General features: G+C 41.9%; 1 protein-coding gene across 18 annotated transcripts in view; it reads right to left on the bottom strand.

Annotated features, from left to right (window-relative positions):
* TANC1 (tetratricopeptide repeat, ankyrin repeat and coiled-coil containing 1) overlaps positions 1–25,208 on the bottom strand; it is a 262,830-nt gene that overhangs the window by 123,914 nt on the left and 113,708 nt on the right. For 14 of the 18 annotated variants that reach the window (XM_054478253.2, XM_063647544.1, XM_063647547.1 and 11 more), the window contains one exon: positions 10,526–10,723. In XM_054478253.2, the coding sequence (XP_054334228.2) occupies positions 10,526–10,723 (198 nt within the window). Of the gene's footprint in view, positions 1–10,525; positions 10,724–18,425; positions 18,568–25,208 lie in introns of those variants that run through there. The other 4 variants (XM_063647549.1, XM_063647552.1, XM_063647560.1 and 1 more) reach the window with 2 other exon arrangements.

Below are 25,208 nucleotides of genomic sequence, written 5' to 3'. Positions count from 1 at the left end.
CTGACACTGCCGTAAAGTGTGACTGGATAAAACCTCCAGTCATCATTAACTGCAGGCGGCGGGAAACGGGCAGCAAAAATGCCAAAGCGTGAAAATCGGAGAGAGACAGGAGTGGAGGAAAGCAAGGCTGAACGGCTACTGACAAACCCAGTTGAAGACACACTCCCTTTTGCTCAGCACCTGGACAGAAAAGCCCTAAGAGGGAGGCTGGACCTAAAGTGTCACTTTTCTCTGGATATGGGGAAAGGTACATTCCCAGCTTTCTAAATGTAAAGGACTGTTACATTAAAATTGCCTATGCGTCCATCAGTATTTTCAACCAATCACATGGAACTGATGAGCATGGAATACTAAAATCCTACTGGTTTTAACAGTTACTTACCTATGCCCCATCACCAAGATAAAGGAAGTGATTGGATTCTGAAGATATGATTGGATCCTGTTTTCAGGGCTCCCAAGGGGGAATGACAAGACGTCAACAAAGACAAGACAGCAGTCCTTACAGAGAATGTCACAGAATGTCATTCTGTGTCAGGGCAGAGATGCGAAATAAAGGGTTATGCAGAGCAAAAAGGAGACACAGTGCTACAGATGCTTGGAGCAAAAGGATATTACTTCTCACCTAGAGAAAAGGAGAGGCATAGAGAAAGCCTGGACCAAGCAAGAGATGCAAGCCATACCCACAGTCAACTCCTAAGGAGAAGGTTCTGACCTAGGCATAGGAATTTCCACAGGATGAGCAATGGGGAAAGAGGAGCAATAGGGCTGGGTGAAGGCACAACAATGATTTGGTCAAGAGAAGACAATTCAGTGGGGAAAGAACAGTCTTCTCAGTAAATGGTGCCAGGACAACTGGTATCCACATGAAAGAGAATGAAGTTGGTCCCTACTACACATCACACAAGTAAATGAACTCAAAATGGATCACAGGCCTAAATGTAAGAGTCGAAACTATTAAGAGGAAAACATGGATGTGTATCTTTATGACCTTGGATTAGGCAATGGTTACTAGGACATGACATCAAAAAGACAGACTAATAATAAATAAATTTAAAACCTTGTAAAAATTTAGAACTGCTATACTTGAAACACTATAATCAGCTGGGCATGGTGGCTCACGCCTGTAATCCCAGCACTTTGGGAAGCTGAGGCGGGTGATCACCTGATGTCAGGAGTTCGAGACCAGCCTGGCAAACACAGTGAAATGCCCTCTCTACTAAAAATACAAAATTAGCTGGGCATGGTGGCACATGCCTTTAGTCCCAGCTACTCCGGAGGCTGAGACAGGAGAATCGCTTGAACCCAGGAGGTGGAGGCTGCAATGAGCCGAGATCGCACCATTGCATACCAGCCTGGGCGAGACAGAGCGAGACTCCGTCTGAAAAACAAACAAACAAACAAACCACCAATAAAATCAAAGTAAAAAAGACAATCCTCAGAATGGAAGAAAATACTTGTAAATCATTTATCTCATAAGGAATCTGTATTCAGAATATAAAAATAATTTTCACAAATTAATAAACCTACAATGAGATATCAGTTCACATTCTCTAGAATGGCTATAATAAAAAAGACAATACAAGCATTGGCAAGGATATGAAGCAATTGGAAACCTCATACTCAGCTGGTAGTGATATAAAATAGTACAGCCACTTAAAAAATAATTTGGCGGCACCTTAAGAAGGTTTTATGGAACTACCATATGATTCAGCAATTTCACTAGGTATATAACCGAGGGAACAACATATGTCCATATAAAAATGCAGACACAAAAGCTGATTGCAGCTTTATTTATAATAAGTAGCCAATGTGGAAACAACGAAATACCCACCGATGGAAGACTGGATAAACAAAACGAGTGGCATGTATGAGTACTTCATGCTGTTTTATTACCAAACAATATTTTACTGAATGCAGTACTGATACATGCCACAACATGGATGAACCTAGACAACACGATGCTCCATAAAAGAAGCCAGTCACAAAATACCACATATTATGATTCCATTTTTATGGAATGACCAGAATAAGCAAATCCAGAGACATAAAGTAAACTCGTGGTTACTAGGGGTAGGAAGTAGGGAGTGAAGAGTAAGGGCAGGGAGGAATGTGAAATGACTAGTAATGGGTATGGGGTTTTTCCTTTGGTTTCTTTGAGGAGGAGATAACAATGTTCTAAAATTAAGACTGTGGGTATGGTTGCACAACCCTGTGAAAATGCTACAAAAAGAACATCAAACTGTAAACTTTAAATGGGTGAATTATGTGGTATGTAAATTATATCTCAATAAAGCTGTTTTTTAAAAAATGCAATGGAATAAATCACAATGGAAAAATATATAAATTTGACTAGAGAAAATGAAAAACTTCTGTGAGTCATAAAACACTGTAACCTAATTAGATGGAAAACGAACCAGAAACAGTTTTTTTTTTTAAACATACATGACTGATAGCCTTAAAACAACGAAGCTGTGCTAAATCAATAAGAAACACGTATTGTCCCAGTAGAATAAAGGACAACTATCACAAAGAATTTCCAAAAGAAAAAGATACCAATGGCCATTAAGAATATAATAATTCATCTACAATGTTAAACAAGTAAGTTTTGGCCCAGTAAACTCACTTTTATAGTCTGATAAAAATATCAGAGATGCCTTTAAATCTTAATATACGACAATGTTATTTTTTAGTAGAAAACGGGGAACCTCTTACCTGTCCAATGCTGGGGGAATGGGCAAATGTGTTACTGTTGTTTACGTACTATAGAAACAAAGCAGGAGCGACCATCAAAAGTGGTTGTCTTTTGCGGGGTATAGAGGGACTCAATATTATCATTATTTTGTACTTCTTTTTGTAATTCCACTGCTGGGAACCTGCTACCCCAAGGAGATATCAGAGATGTTTGTAAATATCACTGGACAAAAGTATTCCTGTTGGGAGTTCTAAAGATGGGTTGTACAACAACATGAGGGTAATTACCACTGAACTGTACACTTAAACGGTTAAGATGGTCAATTTTGTTATATGTATTTCACTATAATTAAAAATATTCACACCAGGAATAGCAAAAACAAATTATAACATGCTAAAAATTTTTTTTAAAAGTAAGTATCTGGCCAGGCGGGGTGGCTCACACCTGTAATGCCAGCACTCTGGGAGGCCGAGGTGGGCGGATCATGGGGTCAGGAGATCGAGACCATCCTGGCTAACACGGTGAAACCCCGTCTCCACTAAAAATACAAAATATTAGCCAGGCATGGTGGTGGGCACCTGTAGTCCCAGCTACTCAGAAGGCTGAGGCAGGAGAATGGCGTGAACCTGGGAGGCGGAGCTTGCAGTGAGCCCACATCATGCCACTGCACTCCAGCCTGGGCAATAGAGCGAGACTCCATCTCAAAAAAAAAAAAAAAGAAGCAAATATCCAACAATCAGAAATGTTTAAAAATCAATTATAAGATACTGAAACAATGGACAACAAATATCAAGCTCTTCAAGTAAACTGGAAATTGCTCATGATAAAATATTAAGCAAGAGCTGTGTGCAGTGGCTCATGCCTGTAATCCCAGCACTTTGGAAGGCCAAGTTGGGAGAATCACTTGAGGCCAGGAGTTCAAGACCAAACTAGGCAACATGGCGAAAACCTCATCTCTAGGAAAAAAAAGAAAAAATCAAAGAATTAAATTAGCTGGGCATGGTGGTGCATGCCTGTGGTCCCAGCTACTCGAGGCTGAGGTGGAAGGATCTCTTGAGCCCAGGAGGTTGAGGCTACAGTGAGCCTTGATAGCACCACTGCACTCCAGCCTGGGTGACAGAGCAAGACCTTTCCTCAAAACAAATATATACACATATATTTGTCCTCATGGAAAAGCAATTATATGAGATAATCACATATTCTTTATCAGTAATTCTCAAACTTTGTTACATATTAGAGTCACCGAGGAAGCCTTTTTAAAAATCCCAGTGTCCAGACCATACTTCATATGCATTTAATCTGAGTCTCTGAAGATAGGAGCTGGGCATCATCAGTACCCTTTAAAATTCCTGGGCTGACTCCAGAGTATAGCGAAATAGTATACAGGTGAACCAGGACTCATTGGCAGGGGAATAAATGGACTTGAAGTAGAGCAAATGCATGCACACTGGTTCTATGTATGAACACATGTTCAAGTACAACAGAAAATCTGTGCATCACGTTCACAGCTGGCACGCAGTAAGGAGGCCATCATATAACAAGTTTCCAGGAGGAAACAAAGAATGCTCTCCTATTCACCTCAGCAGGAGGAACTGTCCTTGCTGAAGGTTAGATGTCAACTGTGGTCCCAACCACTCAGCAGTGGAAGCAAGGACTATAACCAGCTGGCTCTACAAGGAGAACTGGGGCTGTGCATGTCCTGTGTTATTCTTCACCCTCCAAGAAGCAGCCTCATGGATCCATGTGAGGCTTTAAGCCCATGCCCTCCTCCTGCCCATACCTTCTATGAAATTAGAACACACTCACATTATTTACAGCTCACTTGACAACGACGTACAGGCAGAACATCGGCACAGGCTGGCTGACATAAGAGAAGACGCTGGGGACAGCGTGGAGGATCAGGGTCTACCAATAACTTGTATGAATTTTGGACAAGTTCTCTAATGACCAAGGGGTCCTTGCTTGCACATCTGCAAAGAGGCCTGGACAGGATGTGCTCTGGAGGCCTCTCCAACTCCAACATGCCTGTGAACCTCCATGATCTCTAGGATCTGCACCAGGCGGCTGAAACTGGGAGGCAGCTTAATGTTTTTCTGACCATGAACTTGATCTGACTCAGCTGTCATAATTCCCGACACAACCTCGTGGAAAGAAAGAAAATGAAAATTGCCTGAAAAGTGCAGACAGAAGGGAAGTTCTAAAGAAGGCAGCTACAGAATGACGTCTCTCAGCCTCTTAAAATTGTTAGTAGTCCACAGTTAGGCCGCACAAAGCACCATCCATTTAAGCTGTTCCCAGAAGATGTGAACTTCAAAAAGCAGCCACTCAAAGAATGCTGGGGGGAATATGAAATCAATACAGCCTTTCTGGAAAGGAAGTGGGCACTATGTATCAAGACTCTTTATAAATGCAGGCCATTTAGTTCAATAATTCCACTGCTGGGAACTTGCTACCCCAAGGAGATATCAGAGATGTTTGTAAATATCACTGGACAAAAGTATTCCTGTTGGGAGTTCTAAAGATGGGTTGTACAACAACATGAGGGTAATTACCACTGAACTGTACACTTAAACGGTTAAGATGGTCAATTTTGTTATATGTATTTCACCATAATTAAAAATATTCACACCAGGAATAGCAAAAACAAATTATAACATGCTAAAAATTTTTTTTAAAATTAAGTATCTGGTTGGGCGGGGTGGCTCATGCCTGTAATCCCAGCACTCTGGGAGGCCGAGGTGGGCGGATCATCGGGTCAGGAGATTGAGACCATCCTGGCTAACACGGTGAAACCCCATCTCTACTAAAAATACAAAAAATTAGCCAGGCGTGATGGTGGGCGCCTGTAGTCCCAGCTACTCAGAAGGCTGAGGCAGGAGAATGGCGTGAACCTGGGAGGCGGAGCTTGCAGTGAGCCCACATCATGCCACTGCACTCCAGCCTGGGCAATAGAGCGAGACTCCATCTCAAAAAAAAAAAAAAAGAAGCAAATATCCAACAATCAGAAATGTTTAAAAATCAATTATAAGATACTGAAACAATGGACAACAAATATCAAGCTCTTCAAGTAAACTGGAAATTGCTCATGATAAAATATTAAGCAAGAGCTGTGTGCAGTGGCTCATGCCTGTAATCCCAGCACTTTGGAAGGCCAAGTTGGGAGAATCACTTGAGGCCAGGAGTTCAAGACCAAACTAGGCAACATGGCGAAAACCTCATCTCTAGGAAAAAAAAGAAAAAAGCAAAGAATTAAATTAGCTGGGCATGGTGATGCATGCCTGTGGTCCCAGCTACTCGAGGCTGAGGTGGAAGGATCTCTTGAGCCCAGGAGGTTGAGGCTACAGTGAGCCTTGATAGCACCACTGCACTCCAGCCTGGGTGACAGAGAAAGACCTTGTCTCAAAACAAATAAAAAAAACTTAAGTGACACAAGCAGCACACAGGAGGGTTACATAATGTGGTCTCAGGTTTAGGTGGAGCAGATTTTTTTCAAAAGACTGGAAGAAAAAATGTTCACAGTAGTTCTTTCTCGATGGGATTTCCAGATTTTCTACAAGAAATACTTGCGGGTTGGGGGAGGGAGTGCCTTTGCAGACATTAACTCATGGTCCAAGAATCAAAGAGACAATATGGCTTCTACTCCACAGCCTGTCAATTTGGCGGTTTTTCCCTTAACAAAACAGGCAGAGAAGTTTTCAAAACTGCTAGATCAGCTATGTCCACTGTGAGACAGAATTGGAACTGGAACAGGCAGAAGCGGAAGTGGCCGGCACTCTCCAGTGTCTCCATACAAGGAGTAGGGCAGTATCACCCACTTGTCACCATCTGCTGTCTTACTCCATCACAGCATTTCAAAGGGTTGCTTCTCATTCATGCACGATGTTTTGATTGTTTGATAATGGGCCCAGAGTGATCTGGGAAAATAAATGCAGATACTTTATAAAGTATCTAATGATATTACTAATAAATCACAGGAAATGAGCTTTTCTCTTCTCTGGAAAACAACAGCACACATTACAAATATTGATGAATTCTTAATCCAAAAAGACTTGCAACTGCCACAGAACTACTTTAATGGATGCTGGTCCTTGTTTTCATTAACAGAAAATATATTTGCCATTAAAAACAAAAGTTTCGAAACAATACTCAGAAAACAATCTTCTAACAATGAAAAAAACAAATAAATGGAGGAAGGTGGCAGAAGAGTAAATAAAAATAATAACCTCAATATGAGTGGAAAGTAGGAAACTCAATCATGTAACATGCAGGGTCACATTATTGCAGGGTTAATTAATTATCTCTGGCCCACAGTTCCCAAGATCCAGGAAGTAACCATCAATTGTATTAACATACATATTTTTATTAATACAGGCTGTGTTGTTCAGAGTGTCTTCTTACAGGGGTTTGTAGTATTTGATCCTTGCAAGAATAATTGTTCCAGTGCCTAACAGTTTCTGGATTAGCATCAATTAGTGAAGAGTTTCTATACAAACAAGTGAAACAAGTTTGGTTTTTTTGTTTTTGTGTTTTAACCTTGAACAAGAGAGGAATTGGCGGAGGTGGGGGGCATCTTACAAATCAGAACAGAAGTCATCAAGGTAATTTCAGAGCAGGTGTCTGAATGATGGCACAACCCTGGAGCATGACCCACTGTGGGGCCTGGGGGGAAGGAGAGGAGGGGAGTGGCTCCATACCTCTGGGTGCTGCAGACACACTGTACTGACTATCATTAGCAGCAACAATGCTAGCTTTTAAAATAGATGAGTCTTTTTAAATCCAGTGCACATTCACAACCATATGTCAGTTTTTTGGTTTTTTTTTTTTTTATTAAAACCAGGCAGGTAGAACATTAGAGCTCTGGATACTTTCACCAACAATATGGTTTAAGCAGAAATCTGTGTTAGACACTGAAAAAAAATACTGTTCATCATTTGATGTATTGATTCACTGCCATTTTTAAACAGCATCTCTGCCCTAAACTTTTCCAATTAAAATTACCAAGATAATGAAGCCAAATTACCACTGTGAGACACTAATTTGCTGTACAAATTTGGGCAGTGAACAAGCACTGCTCCGTTAGAGATGTATCTTAGTTTATTTAATTATCATTTGGACCAAAAACATCTAATAGAGAGAACATCCCAAATCCATTAGAAGCTTGTATGTTTCAGAACTACTAACCTTCTATTCTAACGCCTTGCAAAGAATTTAGCAAAAATAAATTTCATTCCTAAGGAGAAAAACTTAAGGATATTTTCTTGAAAAAAGACAAAAACTAATGTGGTCCACACACATATAAGGAGACACGGCCTCATCAGGGATTCTTCTGCCTCCATGCCTGTAACCTCCATGAAACCTTTCTGGGTAGCCACACTCTCCAGGCTTGCCATGCCATTCAATCCTACCTAAAGTCCCACTAAACACTGAATTTGTGAATAAAATTATATCTGAAATGCAGTCTTCCCTGAAGTCTCTCAGGTTTTCCCCAGTCCTAAGGCCCAAGCAACATTAATTCATTTGCAGTAGCACAGACTATAGGTAGGCAAATTGTCCAAAAGGTCAAATCTCTGCACTTGGCATTACCTTCAACAGAGATCCCTTAAAAATATCTATAGTTTCTGAATTATCTCTATTATTTATTTTATAGAGATGACGTATAAGACATCTTGTTTGTCCTCAAGCATCAGACAGAGGAAGCACATAATGTTTTTAAGAAGAAAAAACTACTCAGTGATACTTTTTAAAGCATAGTAGGGCAGACTTTATTCAGGACCATCTTAACACATATAGGGACCACTGCAGTGGGATTTTGCAGTTAGGGAAAGATAGAGCTCAACTCCAAATACAGCATTGGGAAGTGGGAATTTATAGCCAAGGAACAGGGTAGGATCGGTGCATGAAAAATTACTAAGAGGCAACATCAGGGGTAGGAAGGCAATTCTTGTTAAAGACAGGTCAGGGTGACCAGATGTCACCTGGAAGATGGTGGAGGATGAGGAATCTAATCAGATTTGGGTGGGGGTGGGGAGGCGTTCTTGCTAAACTTAGTAGCATGCTTCTTAGCTAAACCTGGATTTTACAAGACAATGTGTGTGTGTGCACACACACACAGACCTAGGAGAAAGTTCAGGAGCATGACTAAAGTGTAGCCAAGCAAAGTTTGTTTTTTTGGTCAATATACACACTAATTCAGGGGAAAAGGACAAATGACATACCTGATAATAAAGAAAAAGTAAAACACTGTGTATACTTTTCGGGAAGAATAATTCCAATCAGGATAACCCAGTATGACAGGCAGTGTGGAAACTATGATTTGAAGGAAGAGAAGAAATGTGACAGAGATACAGCAGTGAGGGAGGGCAAAGAAGGAAGGACGGACATTCCAGGAATTTCCCCAAATACTGATAAACAGGTCAAATTCCTTGGCACAGGAAATTACTTCATACCAAAAAGGTTCCTGAGTTCCAGCTAATTAATGGATTGTAAACAATGTTGTCAAACCAGAAAATTCTGCAACAATAAAAGATTTTGGACACTCACCAATTCATAGCACCGTTTCTAACATTCAGAGCCTTTAAGGATGCCCTCCTAATTTTACCCGCACACAAACCTCAAAGATCTACTAAATGAGTCAGCGTATGTCATCTCAAGTAATACAAATATTACCAGGAAATCAGAGAAACACATACCATTTGACAGCCCTAAGCACATTTTTGATAGATTCTGAATATGTTTACATGTAATTGAGAAGAATCCTTACACTGACATATGATCAACTGGGCCCCAAATTATCCTGCCTTTTGTAAACACTCCACAAACCTTAAAAAAAAAATCCAAGAACTTTTAAAACTCAAGGTGTCAGCATTTTAGAAAGGCTTTCCTCACATGTGAATCACAACCTCTCAAAGTTCTGTTTTGTATTTTTTGGGTAATGTTAAGTGTAAAACATTGATAGAGGGAAGCCAAAATTCTTCCAAAGTATAATAGGAATAATCCAAAGTCCATTTCCCCCACCCCTTTACAAGTCTGAGTTTTCACAAACTTTATAGCTGTTCAAATGCTAGATGATGTAACCAAATGAAATACATCAGCATATACTAGGTAGTAATAAATATACTATTGTCAGATGACATTTGCCTACATCCATAACCTTTAAACACACCACGTATGAGTTTGGATTACAGTCATGTGTCACTTAATGATGAGGATACATTCTGAGAAAGGCATCATTAGGTGATTTTGTCATTGTGCGAACATCCTCAAGTGTACTTCACAAATCAAGGCGGCATAGCCTACTACACACCTAGGCTATATGGCATAGCCTATTGCTCCTAGGCTACAAACCTGTACAGCATTTTACTATACTCAATGCTGCAGGCAACTATTAACGCAGTGGCAAGTATCTGCGTATCTAAACATAGAAAAGGTACAGTAAAAACACAGTATTATAACCTCATGGGACCACCGTCATACATGCAGTTTGTCATTGATCGAAAGAAACATCATTAGTCGGTGCCATAACTGTATAGTGCTCCTTAATTCATCAGCAAGAAAACAACAAAATTGCTGGTTAACATCAGTACTGATAACAAAATCTTAAATCTTTATAAAAATCTAGCCTGGTAGTCCAAACAGGATGAATCTATTAAAACCATACTTTTTCCTCAAATTAAAAAAAAAAAAAAAAAAGATTTATTTCTTCTAGAAGATACTGCGACAAAGAAAAAACATTCTCATGGGCACAAAGAAGATTTCTCAAGGGCACTAGTTTTGCTTATTTTCAATACATGTACTACATACATAACCAAGGCAGCTCCTTCATTGCCTGTTTACCTGGGGATTTTTTGTTTGCTCTTGATTGTACCAAGTGAGACTGTCGAGGCAGCAAAGGTGAGGAAGGCAGAGACATCGAGACACCTTTGGCCAAGCTCACCCTATAGGTGTCCTCTGCTGCAGGAAGACTGCTCACAGGAGAGTCAGCACCGTGGTCAAGGGGCAGGACTGGAGAAGTCTCTGGACCAAAGTCACCTCCTAGAGTAGAGAGAGAATACTTAGGTTAAACCATCCATTCATTACAAGTTGATGCAAATTTAATTCCTATAAACTATATTCTCAGAATATAATTCCCATATATCAGATGTGTGTATTGAATTTTTTTAAATGACTTTTCCCCCACTACTCTTGAAACTTTTTACCCTGTGAGGGAAAACTCAAGCATCAGTGAACTCTGCTCCATGTGCCTTTCTGCACTACCCTAACTGATCTGGTTTCAATCCCTAACAAAGGATTCAGGAAGCCACTGATCTAGGATTAGATCAAGGTCAAGTATGAATGATCCATAAGAAGCTTTGATCTCAGAAAAGGAAAAGGAGAGGGGTTACTAGCCTTACATGAGTATCAGTAAAACGGATTCAGATACCAACCCTTCCAGAACTCCCGGGCCTCCACTGCTCCTCTCTAATAAGAAAAGTCTAAGAGAGAGTCTAGCCTACATCCACATTCCTCCCCAGCACCATCCCTTGGTTCTCTCATCCCATCTACTCAACACTCCCCATGACACAGGGCCACCCTCCTAAAACTCAAACAGCCCCAAACCAGTCATGGGACTGGAAACACCGCTCATTTATTAGGCAGCTTCCGCTCGACACTCCGCCCCTAAACAAGCTTGGGGACAAACAAGCTTACTATTATGAAATTAAACATTGGTAAATATGGTGAATCCCAAGTTTCTCTTCAAAAAAATCAGTATGTCAGTATGTTCAGCTCTTATTCTTTGATTCTCCATTTTAAAGTTTAACTTCCTGGTTCTCTTTGGTTTCTCGCTTCTAGTTTCAGTAAACAACTTTCCCGCCAATCCTAATTAGTAGTTCACATCTGTTCCCTGGTTACCTGCTCCGTCCTGACTCATCCCAGTCACCTGCTCTGACCTAAGTCACCTTTAGTTACCTGTTCCTAACCGTCCTTCCCACCAAACTACTTACCCCGCCATTCTGGCTCATACTCTTGCCCTTTTTAAAATAGTCAATCAGAATTAGCTTAGACTGTGTGGTCCAACCCTAGCCAACAGGGGAACAACATAGCAGCAGGGGCTACCTGCGTCAGGAATAAGAACTCCTGCCCCTCCCCGTCCAGGTGTGCTCTTGCCATTGTTCCATCTGTGATGAGCACCCTTTCTGCAGAAAGTAAAAACTGCCTTGCTGAGATAATTAAATTTATGTTTGAGTGCTATTTCTTTGTGGCACCAGGGAACAAACATTTTTGACATTCTAGGGTAGGCAGAACCTTAAGAAGCAGAAAGGATGTAATCACAATGTTAAAAAAATATACGAGAAAGAGTATCTTGGCTGGAACTAGTCTCCCAAAAAAAAAAAAAAAAAAATACAGCCAGTCCTCATGTATTCAGATAACACATTTTCCTCCGATTGCCTGCCTCTCCCCACCAATCACCTTCCCCACTCCTTAGTATGTACTAAGATGGAACTGAGCATGTGCAGGGAAAGAATGTAAATCATTACCTGCTTCTTTAAAAACATCTTCAAACTCTAAGTCACAGACAGCAGAATTTGAAAGACGTATAAACTTTCCCACAAGCACACCAGTCTCTGTGACAAAAGCTATCCAACCAGTCCTTGCTATGCCTTCCTGGCTCCAAAAACAAACCAAAAAAACCACACACACACACACACACACACACACACACATATACAATCAAAGACTAGATTTTAAAAAAAGAAAAAATGAAAGCTGCCTAGCTAGGCAGGAACTAAATTTTGCAGATTTTTGTGTACAAGGCTCAAAGGGGATATGAACCAGACCATCAAGTTTCAAGTGGTATCATTGTGCTTGGTTTTTGTGTTAGGAGTCAAGAGGAAGTAGAGTCACCCCCTCCACATAGGACATATGCCTTATATGAGACATATAGGACAGGCACATGCCTTACTTTTTTTTTTTTTTTTTTTTTTGAGACAGAGTCTCGCTCTGTCGCCCAGGCTGCAGTGCAGTGGCACGATCTTGACTCACTGCAACGTCCACCTCCTGGGTTCAAACGATACTCCTGCCTCAGCCTCCTGAGTAGCTGGGATTACAGGCACCCGCCACCACGCCTGGCTCATCTTTGTATTTTTAGTAGAGACAGGGTTTCACAATGTTGGTCAGGCTGGTCTCCAACTTCTGACCTTGTGATCTGCCTGCCTCGGCCCCCAAAGTGCTGGGATTACAGGCATGAGCCACAGCGCCTGGCTGGCACATGCCTTACTTTTAAAGGGAACTCACAGCAGAGTAGTGAACAGAAAAGCCCCACAATGGGCATGTCAGCAAAGTCAGATAATTTTAGTCTCTCCTGGGTTAGCTATGCATGAGATGGTTTTTATAAACCTGGGAAACTAAAGATTTATCACTCACTGCCCAAATGACTGGCATTTGAAGAAACAAGACAGATCAGAAAACTCACTAGGGCTGGGCGCAGTGGCTCATGCCCATAATCCCAACATTTTGGGAGGCCGAGGCAAGCGAACCATGAGGTCAGGAGTTTGAGACCAGCCTGGCCAACATGGTGAAACCCCATCTCTACTAAAAATACAAAAAAAATAGCTGGGCGTGGTGGTGGGCACCAGTAATCCCAGCTACTTGGGGGGCTGAGGCAGGAGTATCGCTTGAGCCCAGGAAGCAGAGGTTGCAGTGAGCCGAGATCACACCACTGCACTCTAGCTCGGGCAACAGTGCGAGACTCCATCTCAAAAAACAAACAAACAAACAAAAAAACACCTCTCACTGGAGTTACAAAAAGAAGGACATTCATGCAAATGCCCAGGACAAAGTTGTGTCCTCAACGGAGAGAAGCAGACAGGAGTGAGAGGCCTTTCCTCCTAGAGGCTGTGTGGACAGCAGTGGCCCCCAGGCTGGCCCCCACCACACACACACACACGCTTCATCCACCTTCTTTTGCTAGCCAGCACTGTAAGATACCACTGTCACCAATCCCTAGAACCCAGGGGCCAGTCTTATAGCACTGTGGATGAGCCTGGAATCTTTGAGAAACCACCTCAAGGCTTTCGGCCAGGTCACGAGTTTTCCCAGCTGCTTTCCCTTCAACTGTCTGGCGAGGGAACAGATCTTAAGGCAGAGCTGGGCTGCACCATGATGCCAGCTCGCAGTGGAGCCGGATGCCCTCTGTCCTGACAAACTTGTAAAAGCTGAGGGATGGTTGTTTTCTCATCACCACCTCACTCTCACACTGAGAATGCAAGCAGGTGCTGTGCCTACAAGAACCACATCACGTCACCTAATTCATGGGTGTACAGGCAAGAATCACCAAGAGACAGATCAGAACTTGGAAAGCGCTGAGGCCACAGCCCCAGGACATTACGTACAAAAGACGTGTGGGGGACCTTGAAGAGGTGACACTGGTTTTCCATGTGGTTTGAAGAGGGCTACATTGCCCTGTGGCTGTTCTCACATAGCCTAAATCACAGACCCAGCTAGTCAAATGGCTGTGGGATGGCCTGACAGGCCACGAAGGCACTGTCTCCCCTACTCACACCTGAGTATTACTGACCTATACAAAAACAAATAAAAACCCAGATTTCAAGTCCTTTAATTTGCATGAGGACACAAAAGAAGGGAGAAATACATGTACCACCACCAGAAATAAACAGCATTGAGAAAAGGTTTATTTTCTTAAATACTTAGAATTCTCCAACATGACACAAGAGAAATTAGGCATTGAAGGGAAAAAGAATTAAAAAGTTTCCTAATTATAAATTCTGCCCATAAACTTTGTTTATAACAAGCAAAGCAAATATTTTCATTAACTGCAAATGTGGTGGGGATGAGTTTCCAAAGCATGCTGTAAGCATGAGCACTCAGCCTTTGGAGCAGCTGGGCTCCAGCACTATGATTTTATGCAGGCTGCAATAAACCGAGGCTTAAGAGAAGAGTGAAGGGGAGGGGGGTTTCCATTTCAAGTTTACTTTACCATCTTACTATAATCGCTCTCAAACATGTTGTTCTGTTTGGTTTGTTTTTCAGAGGCAATGAAAGATCTCTAACTTCCAGTATCCTTTCATTAGAAAGGCACAAAGTAGGGAGAGAAGTTTTATGTATGAACAGGAAGCACAAAGCTGGGTGGATCTAGCACTCTGGAGCCAGGAGCTTTAACTGCACAAGGGCAAGGGGTATACGGTCAAACAAAGAGAGCATCATGATGATGCCAGGGGCAGAAAGTGAAAATCTCTTACGGGCATCCACGTGAACAATACAATATTGGTTCTGGGCAACAAGACACCAGAGATTCTCCAGTAGATTCAACATTCCTCAGCAGAAGCTTAAAGACATTTAAGAGGAATTAAAGATGTTTCACTGCAACAACCAGCACAGCTGGCATATTTCTTAACCCTTGAATAGATACTGTTTTCTTTTAACTATGACCTATTTTATTCCCCACCTTGATTAAGTGATGGGAAGCACATTTCAATCACCCTTCCTGTTGCTGCAGGCAGAAATGCCAGGTAGGACGATGCAACCTCTCCAGGGTATGAAAACCATGTTATCAATGACTAGTAATTTACCCCCTCCAGCTTCACTGGCAGGTGTTTCCCATGGAACATTTACACACCACAGACAGTCCCACCTACCCCAACATGCTTTCCATCTCACAGCATCAAATGCAATCACACTGTCTCAGATGGGAGACCCGGGCCTGGAAGGTAACCCTGAGGAAGAGGGACCACAGCTAGAACCTCCCCACAACCGGTCAGCTCAGGCTCTAACATTCTCACCACTTCACATGTTTAAGAGCTTTAATTTGGGGAAAAAGATAGAGATCCCCAAAACAGACACATTTTTAATGAGTATTTTAAATACATAAGGAGTCAGCACACTTTGCTGCAAAGGGTATGACAGTAAATATTTCAGGCTTTGCAGGTTACGTATAGCCTCTGTCACTCATATACACACACTCCTTTGCTTCTTTTAAAATCATCAATTCCTTTAAGTCCAAAAATAAAAGTCCAGAAAGGGCAAGGGGACACACAGACATCTATAAGAACCTCTCTGTTCATAATAAATAAAAATATATACGCATACAAATAAGTCAAAGTCATAGTTTGCAAAGATAACAAAATTATCAAAGGGAATAAAGCCACCCAATAAGGTGTTTTAAATTGGCAGAAATGGCTTTTGATAATAGTTCTTTATTTTAAAATGTTTCTACCATTACAGGCTGTGAAAAGGGATTTCAATTCATAATGGAAGAAAATGTCAATCTGGGAGATGAATGTTTAAAGGCAGCTATGCAGAATGGCAACATCCAACATCACAGATTAAAGTACATAGAGTGCAGGATTAGAGACAGCTTTAAAAAATGAGGGCAATGAAGGCAAGGAGATGAAAGTAAAAGCATATTTCAGGAAGGGAAGGCCTGAGAAAGGCAAGGGTGCACTTAGACACTCAGGTAAATAGGTCTGCAGAGGCAGGAAATAAGATTTCCATTTATTGTGCCACTGAAGTGGCTGAGGTGGGGTGGGGCGATAGAAGCTTAGAATAGAAAAAGAAAGATGTTCTGTTTATCCAGCTCCAGAAAACGGGACTTGTGCAATGCATTTAACTAGGGCATTAAATGTGTTAGGGCATCTTTTGTGCAGTCCCCGCCTTACAGTGCACTAATGTTTCTTAAAGGTTTTATAACCACATAACTCTAGACACACACACACACACACCCCCGCCATATTTACAGAAAACTGAAAGATTTCTTCCACAAGATCTGGTATCATTTTTGGACCCTTCAGAAGACTACAACTAAAAGCACTTTAAGCCATTTTATGTCTTATAGAATCTCCTAATACTCAGGCAGAACATTTTCAAAATAAATGCATCCAAGAAAACAATTTTCAAAAACCTTATTCAGACAATCATGATTAATTCTCAAACAATACCACTAAGAGGCAAGAAAGCAGCTAACCCCTAGGGTACAAGAAACCTAGCCAACAGGACAGCATACCCTTGTCTTCAAAAATCCACCAAGTGGGATCTAAATAGAGATCAGTAAATACTGTCCGCATGGTTTTATTCTTAATACTCAATGGTTATAGAACCGAACGTACAAATATGCCTTATCCTGAAACAGATGAGTAAACAGACTGGCATTTCCTCTCTAATTGTCAAAGTTTTCCTTTTAAGACATATCAGCATGCAAGAGTTTCTGTGCTTTAAAAATAAATGACCTCAGAAAAACTCCCACCCCCAAACTCCCAGAGGGGTGCAATTTAAAATAAATGCTTTTTTTTATTTTAGATGTATTAGGTGCCAGGACAGGGTTCTGGGTGCTTTATATATATATATTATTTAAACTTAATCTTCACAACCACCCCACAAATTAGCCATTGCTATTAGCTCCCTTTTCAGATGAAGAAACTGAGGCACAGAAAGGATCAAGTATCTTGCCCAAGGCCACTCTGGCATGTATCAGAGCTGAGTCTGAACCCAGGCAGTGGGATCCAGAGTCCACTGTCTCAGTATTGCTCCCCTTGGAGAAGGCTACTGAGAAAGGCTTTCAACATTATGTCATTTTGCATACTTAAGAAGGAAAACCAAAAATAGTATATGTAGGTCTACACACAGTACTGAGCCACCACAGGGGGAAAAAAAAAACACCCTGTTCCCTCATCTATTTTCATTTTTCATGCCGGCTGGTTAATTAGCTCCACAGCACTCCTGCAGCACTCCTTTTGGGAGGTACCCAGGCCCAGTGATCATTAATCTTCTCTCAGTCACACCTCATGCTGTCACCATACAAGCGAAGTGGATCCAGGATAGGTGTTTAGTCATCAAGCACCCTAGTTTCCTCTCCTCTCCATGGGTACTGGACATTTATTAACTCTTGCAGCATTTGGGCCTGCTGCTTCTGCGGCACAGCGGCACTGGGTCCGGTCATTCTGCCTGGCCCGATGAAGGGTGAAGTCGCAAGCTAGCTGTGGTGGAAGGCAACCTGGCAGGATTCATCTTCAATGTGCATGGAATTTGGGATTCTACATTTCCTTGCCAGCACAGACTTGTCCAGGTCCACCAGTCCTGTGGAACACACTACAGCTGGAATTCCGTGGCTCTGCCAGGCCTACTGATGCTACATCTGATTAGAGCAGCAGTTCCCAACACCCTCCACACAGAGGGACCCCCGATCCCTGCGGAGCGAGGCTGTTTTAACTGGTTGGGAAAATGGCACAGGCGATGGTCCTTAAAGCTCACCAAGTGATTTTACTGTGCAGCCAGGACCGAGAGCCACAGAATCAAGAAGGTGGTCAAAAAGATCTGGAATGCTTATGCTACTTCCCAAGACAACGAGGTCGGGAGAAAAGGAACTACAAGGCCTACTGTACTAAGTAATGCAGACGATTAAAATAAAAGTTTCCATTCCAAATGTACATTCCTTGAGGGTATATGTGTATATATATGTGTATCTATATATGTATGTATGCACACATATTATGTTTACATCTATACAAACATGGACACTTGTACATGCATGGAGGGTCCCGAGAAGGATACATATCGAACCAGTAGCAGTGGCTGCCTCTGGGAATGGGAACTGATCAACTGAAGCATGGGTGTTAAGATACACACGTTTAGATGGTTTATATTTTTTCCTATGTGCACATTTCCTGTAAATGTTTAAATGTACATTCCCAAGGATTGAGCCATGTGTCAATTTTAAGATCTTTAGGATAAATGGGCCACCTACTAAGGCCTAACTTGGCGAGTGGGTGAAATGAAGTTCTATTGCACAAAGCATGTGCTCCAAGTGACATGTGTGTAGGCACTGCTCGGAGGCAAGCTTGTTTGCAGCTGACTACAGTGGACACGGGCATGACAGGAAGAAGAATGCCAGTGCCCTGCTCTGAAGGTTGGATGCCAGCAGTGCTGAGCCTGCCACACTCCTGTCATTGATGGGCTCTGGGTCAGCTGGCATTTCTTCTCTTCCCACCCTTCTGTTTCTCTTCCAGGTCCTGGTCATCTCTGCTGTTGGTGGCTGGGTGTGGGCACACTTGCAGATGCCCGCTCACATGAGACATGGATAATCCAAAGCACTAGGAAAACATCCAGTCTGTCAGGGAGGAAAGAGGGAAAGAGAGACATGAGGGTTGGAGTGTAATGGGAGGACAGGGAAGAAAACAGATGCTAAAAAGGAAGGAAACGAGGCAGGACAGGACCAAGGAATTAAGAAGTAAAGAGAAGAGGGGGAACAGCCACTCAAGGAGCAGGGAAGGGTGGAGGTGGGGTGCAGGCGATAAACGCATGAATTCCTGTTTCTTTTTAAAACTGCATCTGGCTAGCAGTCCTGGCAAGGCCTCTCCCAATACCCTAGTAAAATATCTAACTACAAAGTAAGAAAACTCGCAAGTGCAAAAAAACCATACTAAAAGCAAGAGAATGCCAGAAAAGGAAAGAATTCCCAGTAATTTTAAAGATGACAAAAGAGGATACTTTGTTGTTGGAATAAACAACTGGTGGCCTAACCACACTCCAGTCTATAAAATATCAGAGCCCAGCCCACCGTGAAGGGGGGAAGATAGCAAACCCCTGACCCTGGAGTCGGCCTCTGTATCTCCACCCCATGCCCACCAGCAGGAACAACAGATCCAGATCAGTAAAACCCGGCTGATTGCATCTTTTCTCTTTGGATAAGCCTCCCCCAACCACCACCCAAAATAATCAATGACGGGACTGAGAAAACATAGCTTATTAGTGAAAGGAAAGAGAACATCTGCTTGAACACTCAAAGATGACTGAGAACAAAATTCTGTGAACCGCTTGGTACCATCAATAGAATATAGGATGGCCTGGCCTCTAGACCCTTCATAGAGTGTTTCTTTCCTGATGACAATCCATACCGGGGGTGTCTAATCTTTTGGCTTCCTTGGGCCACACTGGAAGAAGAATTGTCTTGGGCCACACGTAAAATACACTAATGATAGCTGATGAGTTTTTTTAAAAAGTCACACAAAAAAAGTCTCATAATGTTTTAAGAAAGTTTACAAATTTTTGTTGGGCCGCATTCAAAGCCGTCCTGGGCCTCATGTGGCCCACAGGCCGTGGGTTAGACAAGCTTGAGCTATACTACAGACTAAGGCATTCTATACTATATATCTATACTATAGACTATTAAAGATAAGGAAAGAAAAGCAGGAAATTTAAAAAGAATAATGAAACCATGATCCACATTTCAGGTAGTCAAGGAAAATTGATACTATAGAAAACTTAGTCCATGATAAAGAGAATAAGCTCGGGAAGGTTTCCCCAAGAAGCAGAGGGAAGGAACTAAAATTTTAACGATGTGAGAAAATATTATAGATATGGGAAACAAAAACCTTTCTGAGAAGAAATAAGGACAAGATAGAGTAATTTTTCTAAAAACCTAAGAAAAATTATCACAGGCTTCCAGGTAAGCATTAAAAAGGTGTTTCACTAGGATACAAACAAAACCTCAGAGCCTCTGAAAGGCACCAGAGCCCGACTGCACTCAGAACTCTTGTGTTAGTTTCCTGGGGCTGCTGTAACAAAGTTCCATAAATGGGGTGGCCTGAACAACAGAAGTTTACTTTCTCACATTTCTGGAGGCTCCAAGTCCAACATCAAGGTGTCAGGCAAGGCCATGATCTCTCTGAAGGCTCTCGGGGAGAATCTAGTTCATGCCTTTCTCTTCCTTTCTGGTGTGGTCAGCAATCCTTGACATTCCTTGAATTATAGATTCATGCCTCAAATCTCTGCCTACGTCATCACATCACATTCTCCCTCTGTGTCTGTGTCTCCTAAGGACAACAGTCATACTAGATTAGGACCCACCCTAACCTAGCGTGACTTCATCTGAACTTCCTGACATCTGCAACGAGCAAATTTCCAAACAGGATCACTTTAACAGGTATCAAGGGTTAGGACTGCAACGTACCTTTTTGGTGAACACAATTTCACCCACAACCCTTGTCCCCTCCCCTCCAACACTGAAAGCCTGAAATCAAAAAAGCAACATTGCCCAGGTGTGGTGGCTCACACCTGTAATCCCAACCCTGTGGGAGGCAAAGGTAGGAGGACCGCTTGAGCCCAGGAGGTTGAGGCTGAAGTGAACCGTGATTGTGCCACTGTACAGCAGCCTGGGCAACAAAAGGAGACCCTGTCTCAAAAAAAAAAACAAAAACAAAACAAACAAATAAACAACAAACAACAATGACAAAAAAAACCAGAAAAACAAAAAAGCAACATCTACAAAACTTGAGGGAGAAAAAAAGCATGGCCAAATCTTCTAAAACTGCACCAGGCTATTATACATGATATCAACCAGAAAACATTCTCAGATACTCAAAAGCTCAGAAAATGTACAACCCATTTATCCTTCTGAAAGAAACAAGTTCCTTCAGAGAAAAAACAGAATCCACTACTCAACAGTGGGGACATTATGGTTTTTAAAAAATATAAGAAACTCTATAACCCAATCCTGGCCTTCCAGCACTTCACTCAACTGTCCCTCTTCCACAGCCTTCTCTTTCAGGAAATGGGCTTTTTGAACCACATCCTTCACCCCACAATGCAGAAAGAATCTCTTACTTTATCTGGAGACCCTTAAAGCAATAACTGATGCTGCCTGCCAGAACTCACTGACAATAGTTTACATTTTTCACATGATTGGGACGCTGGGCAAGGAAAGCTCTCTTTACCCCCACCCACCCCTCTAAACAAGCAGAGTAGCACGGAACACCACAATGACTGTTTCCATTGCCAAGGAACTGAAATTACAAAAAAAAAAAAAAATCAGTTTACCATATGAACATTTTCAAAAACATGTAGAAAAAAACATTTAAGCTAGTATACACAATCTTTTATATGCTGTCTGATAACAATGGAAAAATAAGTAAGATATATGACTCAAAAGTTAGAAGGCAGTCAGTAAGATGATGGTGGTTATTTTGAAGGGAGTGGAAGTATGAACGTTTTTTTCCCCTTCCTTTTACATTTTCAGTTTGACATACATTCTGACATGTTTTATAAAATAAAATATACTTTATTTTCCAGTGAATATTTATTTGAAACTCAAATTTGTATCCATCTCCCTTTATTTCCAGAGGTTCCCCTGCAAGCTTCCACACTGGACACCTGTCAAGTTCTTGAGGCTCCTGCTCTCATGAGTCCTCTTCCAGGAAGGTCTCACTTTCCCCCTATTCAGGCACCTCGAGCTATGCCCACTGTTGTTGCTCAATCCGCCTGCCACACACTTGCCCATGTAGCTCCAACTGCCCATATCCAGGTCTCTCTAATGTCAGATGGTCTTTCCTATTGATTGTTCTCACAATGGAGTTCTGGATCAGCTTCACCCTACAGACACTGCAGGGTCCAAGATCCAGTGCCTCACCCTAGGTGCTTCAAAACACTTAAAAGGAGCCTCACTGCCCCAGCTATCTGCAATCTCAACCAGTTAATGCTTTAACATTAAACTTTCTCAAAAAAATCCAAATACACCCTCTTAATTTATAATAACAGAGAACTCCACATTTTTTTCACAGCACTTTCTTGAAGGTGACATGAGAAATGACAATGGTAGCAGACCACCATGTCACACCTGTCACGTCTATGTTAATAGTGCCCCCAGAGCTGTGCAATGAGGCCAACCCAGGGACAACAACTAACCACAGGATACCCCACTGCTAAAGCCATTCTCCATCCCAATTACTCACCAAGCCCTGAGATTACTGCCAGAGGCCACTTATCCTCGAACTTCACATACTGTTTCATCCCTGAGTAACAAGACAGGATTTATATTGAGTACTGTTTTACCTATGTGTGTATGCCTGATAGAGTTTGAACATCTGCCCCTTCGAAATCTCATGTGGAAATATAATCCCCACTAGGTGAGGCCTAGTGAGAGGTGTTGGGTCATGGGGGTAGATCATGAATGGCTCGGTGCCCTCCCAGCAGTAATGAGTGAGTTCTCACTCTATTAGTTCACTAGAGATCTGATTATTAAAAAGAGCCTGGCACCTCTTCCCTCGCCATGTGACATGCCTGCTCCCCTTTGGCTTTCTACCAGGAATAAAGGCTTCCTGAGGCCTCACCAAAGCAGATGCTGGCACTACAGCCTGCAGAACTGTGAGACAAAATAACCCCCCTTTCTTTATAAATTACCCAGCCTCAGGTATTCCTTTATAGCAATGCAAAATGGACTAACACAATGCCCATTGTGTATATCTGCCCTAATAATGATGATTAAGCTGGCAGTTCTTAAGCCCTTCCTTTGTGTGCCAGACATCTTGCTAAGTATTTTACATCTATATATTAGTCCACTTTGAGTTGCTATAAAAGAATACCTGAGACTAGGCAATTAATAAAGAAAAGAGAGTTCTTTAGCTCATTGTTCTGCAGGCTAAGTTCAAGGGCAAGGCCATGGCTTCCCCATGCATCACAACATGGCAGAGACAGTCAAAGGGGAAGTGGACACAAGCAAAGAGGGGAAAAGCTGAGAAGTATCCTGGCTTTGTCACAACCCACTCTCTCTGGAACTAATCCATTCCCATGAGGACTCACCCAGTCTTCCCAGAGCAAGAACTCTGACTTGTTGCGGGAGAACAGCAGCAAGCCATTCATGAGGTTTTGGTGAGAACAAACCACAGCAACACATTAACTTGAATACACTAATTATTCACCCCATTCCATTTGAAATGACACTGTCATTGCCCCCTTGCTGCAGATGAGGAAATCAAGGTTTGGAGGAGGGCTAAGTTGCCTAGGATCCCCTACCTTGCAAGTGGCAGATCCAGAACTGAACCCAGGCAGTTTGACTCCAGAGTCAGAACTCTTAACCACCGTACCACACCAGACTGTCCCAGATAGCATATTCCCTAACCAAGGTGTATGCTGAGCATGGAGCATTGCTTGGTGCTTAAGAAAGTCTGACTTAGCTCCAGATAATTTAGCAAGTCATGTTTCCCTGAGTGATAATTGTCAGGAACATTCTGTCATGTTGGACATGCTGACATTTTGGGGGTGGAAAAATAAGTGGAAGGGAAAAAGACTTTTAGAACAATACTATAACCAGTACACCACCCCCTCACTAACTACTCAAATCCAAACTCTGGCAGTCCCGTCAGCAAAGCTGTCTGCCAAAAGGCCTCGTTACAAGAGAAGGGAGAGAATAAAAGGGAGCTGCTACCATTTATCTTACTTCAACTCCTTACAAGGAAAACAGGATCATTTTGGGGAAAAAAATGCCTCAAAGTTTCTAGGCAGTATTTAAAGTTTCTTCCCCACAAAAACATGTTCAAAAATACTACCAACTTAGCTCACATTCTAGAAAAAAGCAGACTAAATCCGCTGTGTACATGTGGCTATATAACAAGGTCTTTCCCAGGCCTGTATTTGGGGGGAGCTAGGAGTGACGAAGAAAATGAAATGACCACATTTTTTTTTTTTTTTTGAGATGGAGTCTTGCTCTGTCACCCAGGCTGGAGTGCAGTGGCACGATCTCGGCTCACTGCACCCTCCACCTCCCAGCTTCAAGCGATTCTCCTGCCTCAGCCTTCTGAGTAGCTGGGATTACAGGCACCCACCACCACCCCCAGCTAATTTTTGTATTTTTAGTGGAGACGGGGTTTCGCCATGTTGGCCAGGATGGTCTCGAACTCCTGACCTCATGATCCGCCCGCCTCGGCCTCCCAAAGCATTTGGATTACAGGCATAAGCCACCGTGCCCAGCTGATGACTGCATTTTTCTATATCTTATTTGTATGCATCTTGTGTATTTTGTTTACTTTATCCCTATTCCACCATCAGCACCAAAAAAAAAAAAAAAAAAAAATCACTGCTCAGTTTTCCAAACAGCAGTCTCAATGACATGTCTCGTAAAATATCTTAGCAACAATGTCAATATTGTCTGACTACAGCTAACCATATTAACATTCCATTCTAATCATGAATTCTCAAATATAAAATGGAATGTGAATTACTTACTTCATTCATTTTTTGAGTATTACTCTGGGAAAAGAGTCCTCTAACAATTCTATAAATTGGCATGTAAATTAAGCATCAAAATTATGTTCAATAGCTATTACTTTTTGTGTATCTAACTTGCAAGTATCAGTATGAAAATAAGCAAATGTTGACAAGGAAATCAACATAAGAACCAAACAAAATACACTGACAAATTACTTTGATCAAATACTCTTCCTTTGTTATTTCTCTAATGGATCCCTTTCATTCATCTGCTTGTATATTTGTATTCCAAGTTTATCTTTACAGTACTGCCAAAAACAGAGTTTACTAGATAATGAGGGATCTTCTAAGAGTTTTTAAAGTCACATACAACATGGCCGGTGGGGGCAGGCCCTGTGGAGACACAGGAACAAAGAGCATACCAGTGGCTCCCAAACATGGCTAACCATTCAAAAATCATTATTTTAAAAAAAAAAAAAATAGGCCAGGTATGGTGGCTCATGCCTGTAATCCCAGCACTTTGGGAGGCCAAGGCAGGCAGATCACTTGA

The sequence above is a fragment of the Pongo pygmaeus genome, chromosome 11, assembly GCF_028885625.2.
Source record: "Pongo pygmaeus isolate AG05252 chromosome 11, NHGRI_mPonPyg2-v2.0_pri, whole genome shotgun sequence".
Taxonomy (NCBI): Eukaryota; Metazoa; Chordata; class Mammalia; order Primates; family Hominidae; genus Pongo; species Pongo pygmaeus.
This window is presented reverse-complemented; position numbering and strand designations above follow the sequence as displayed.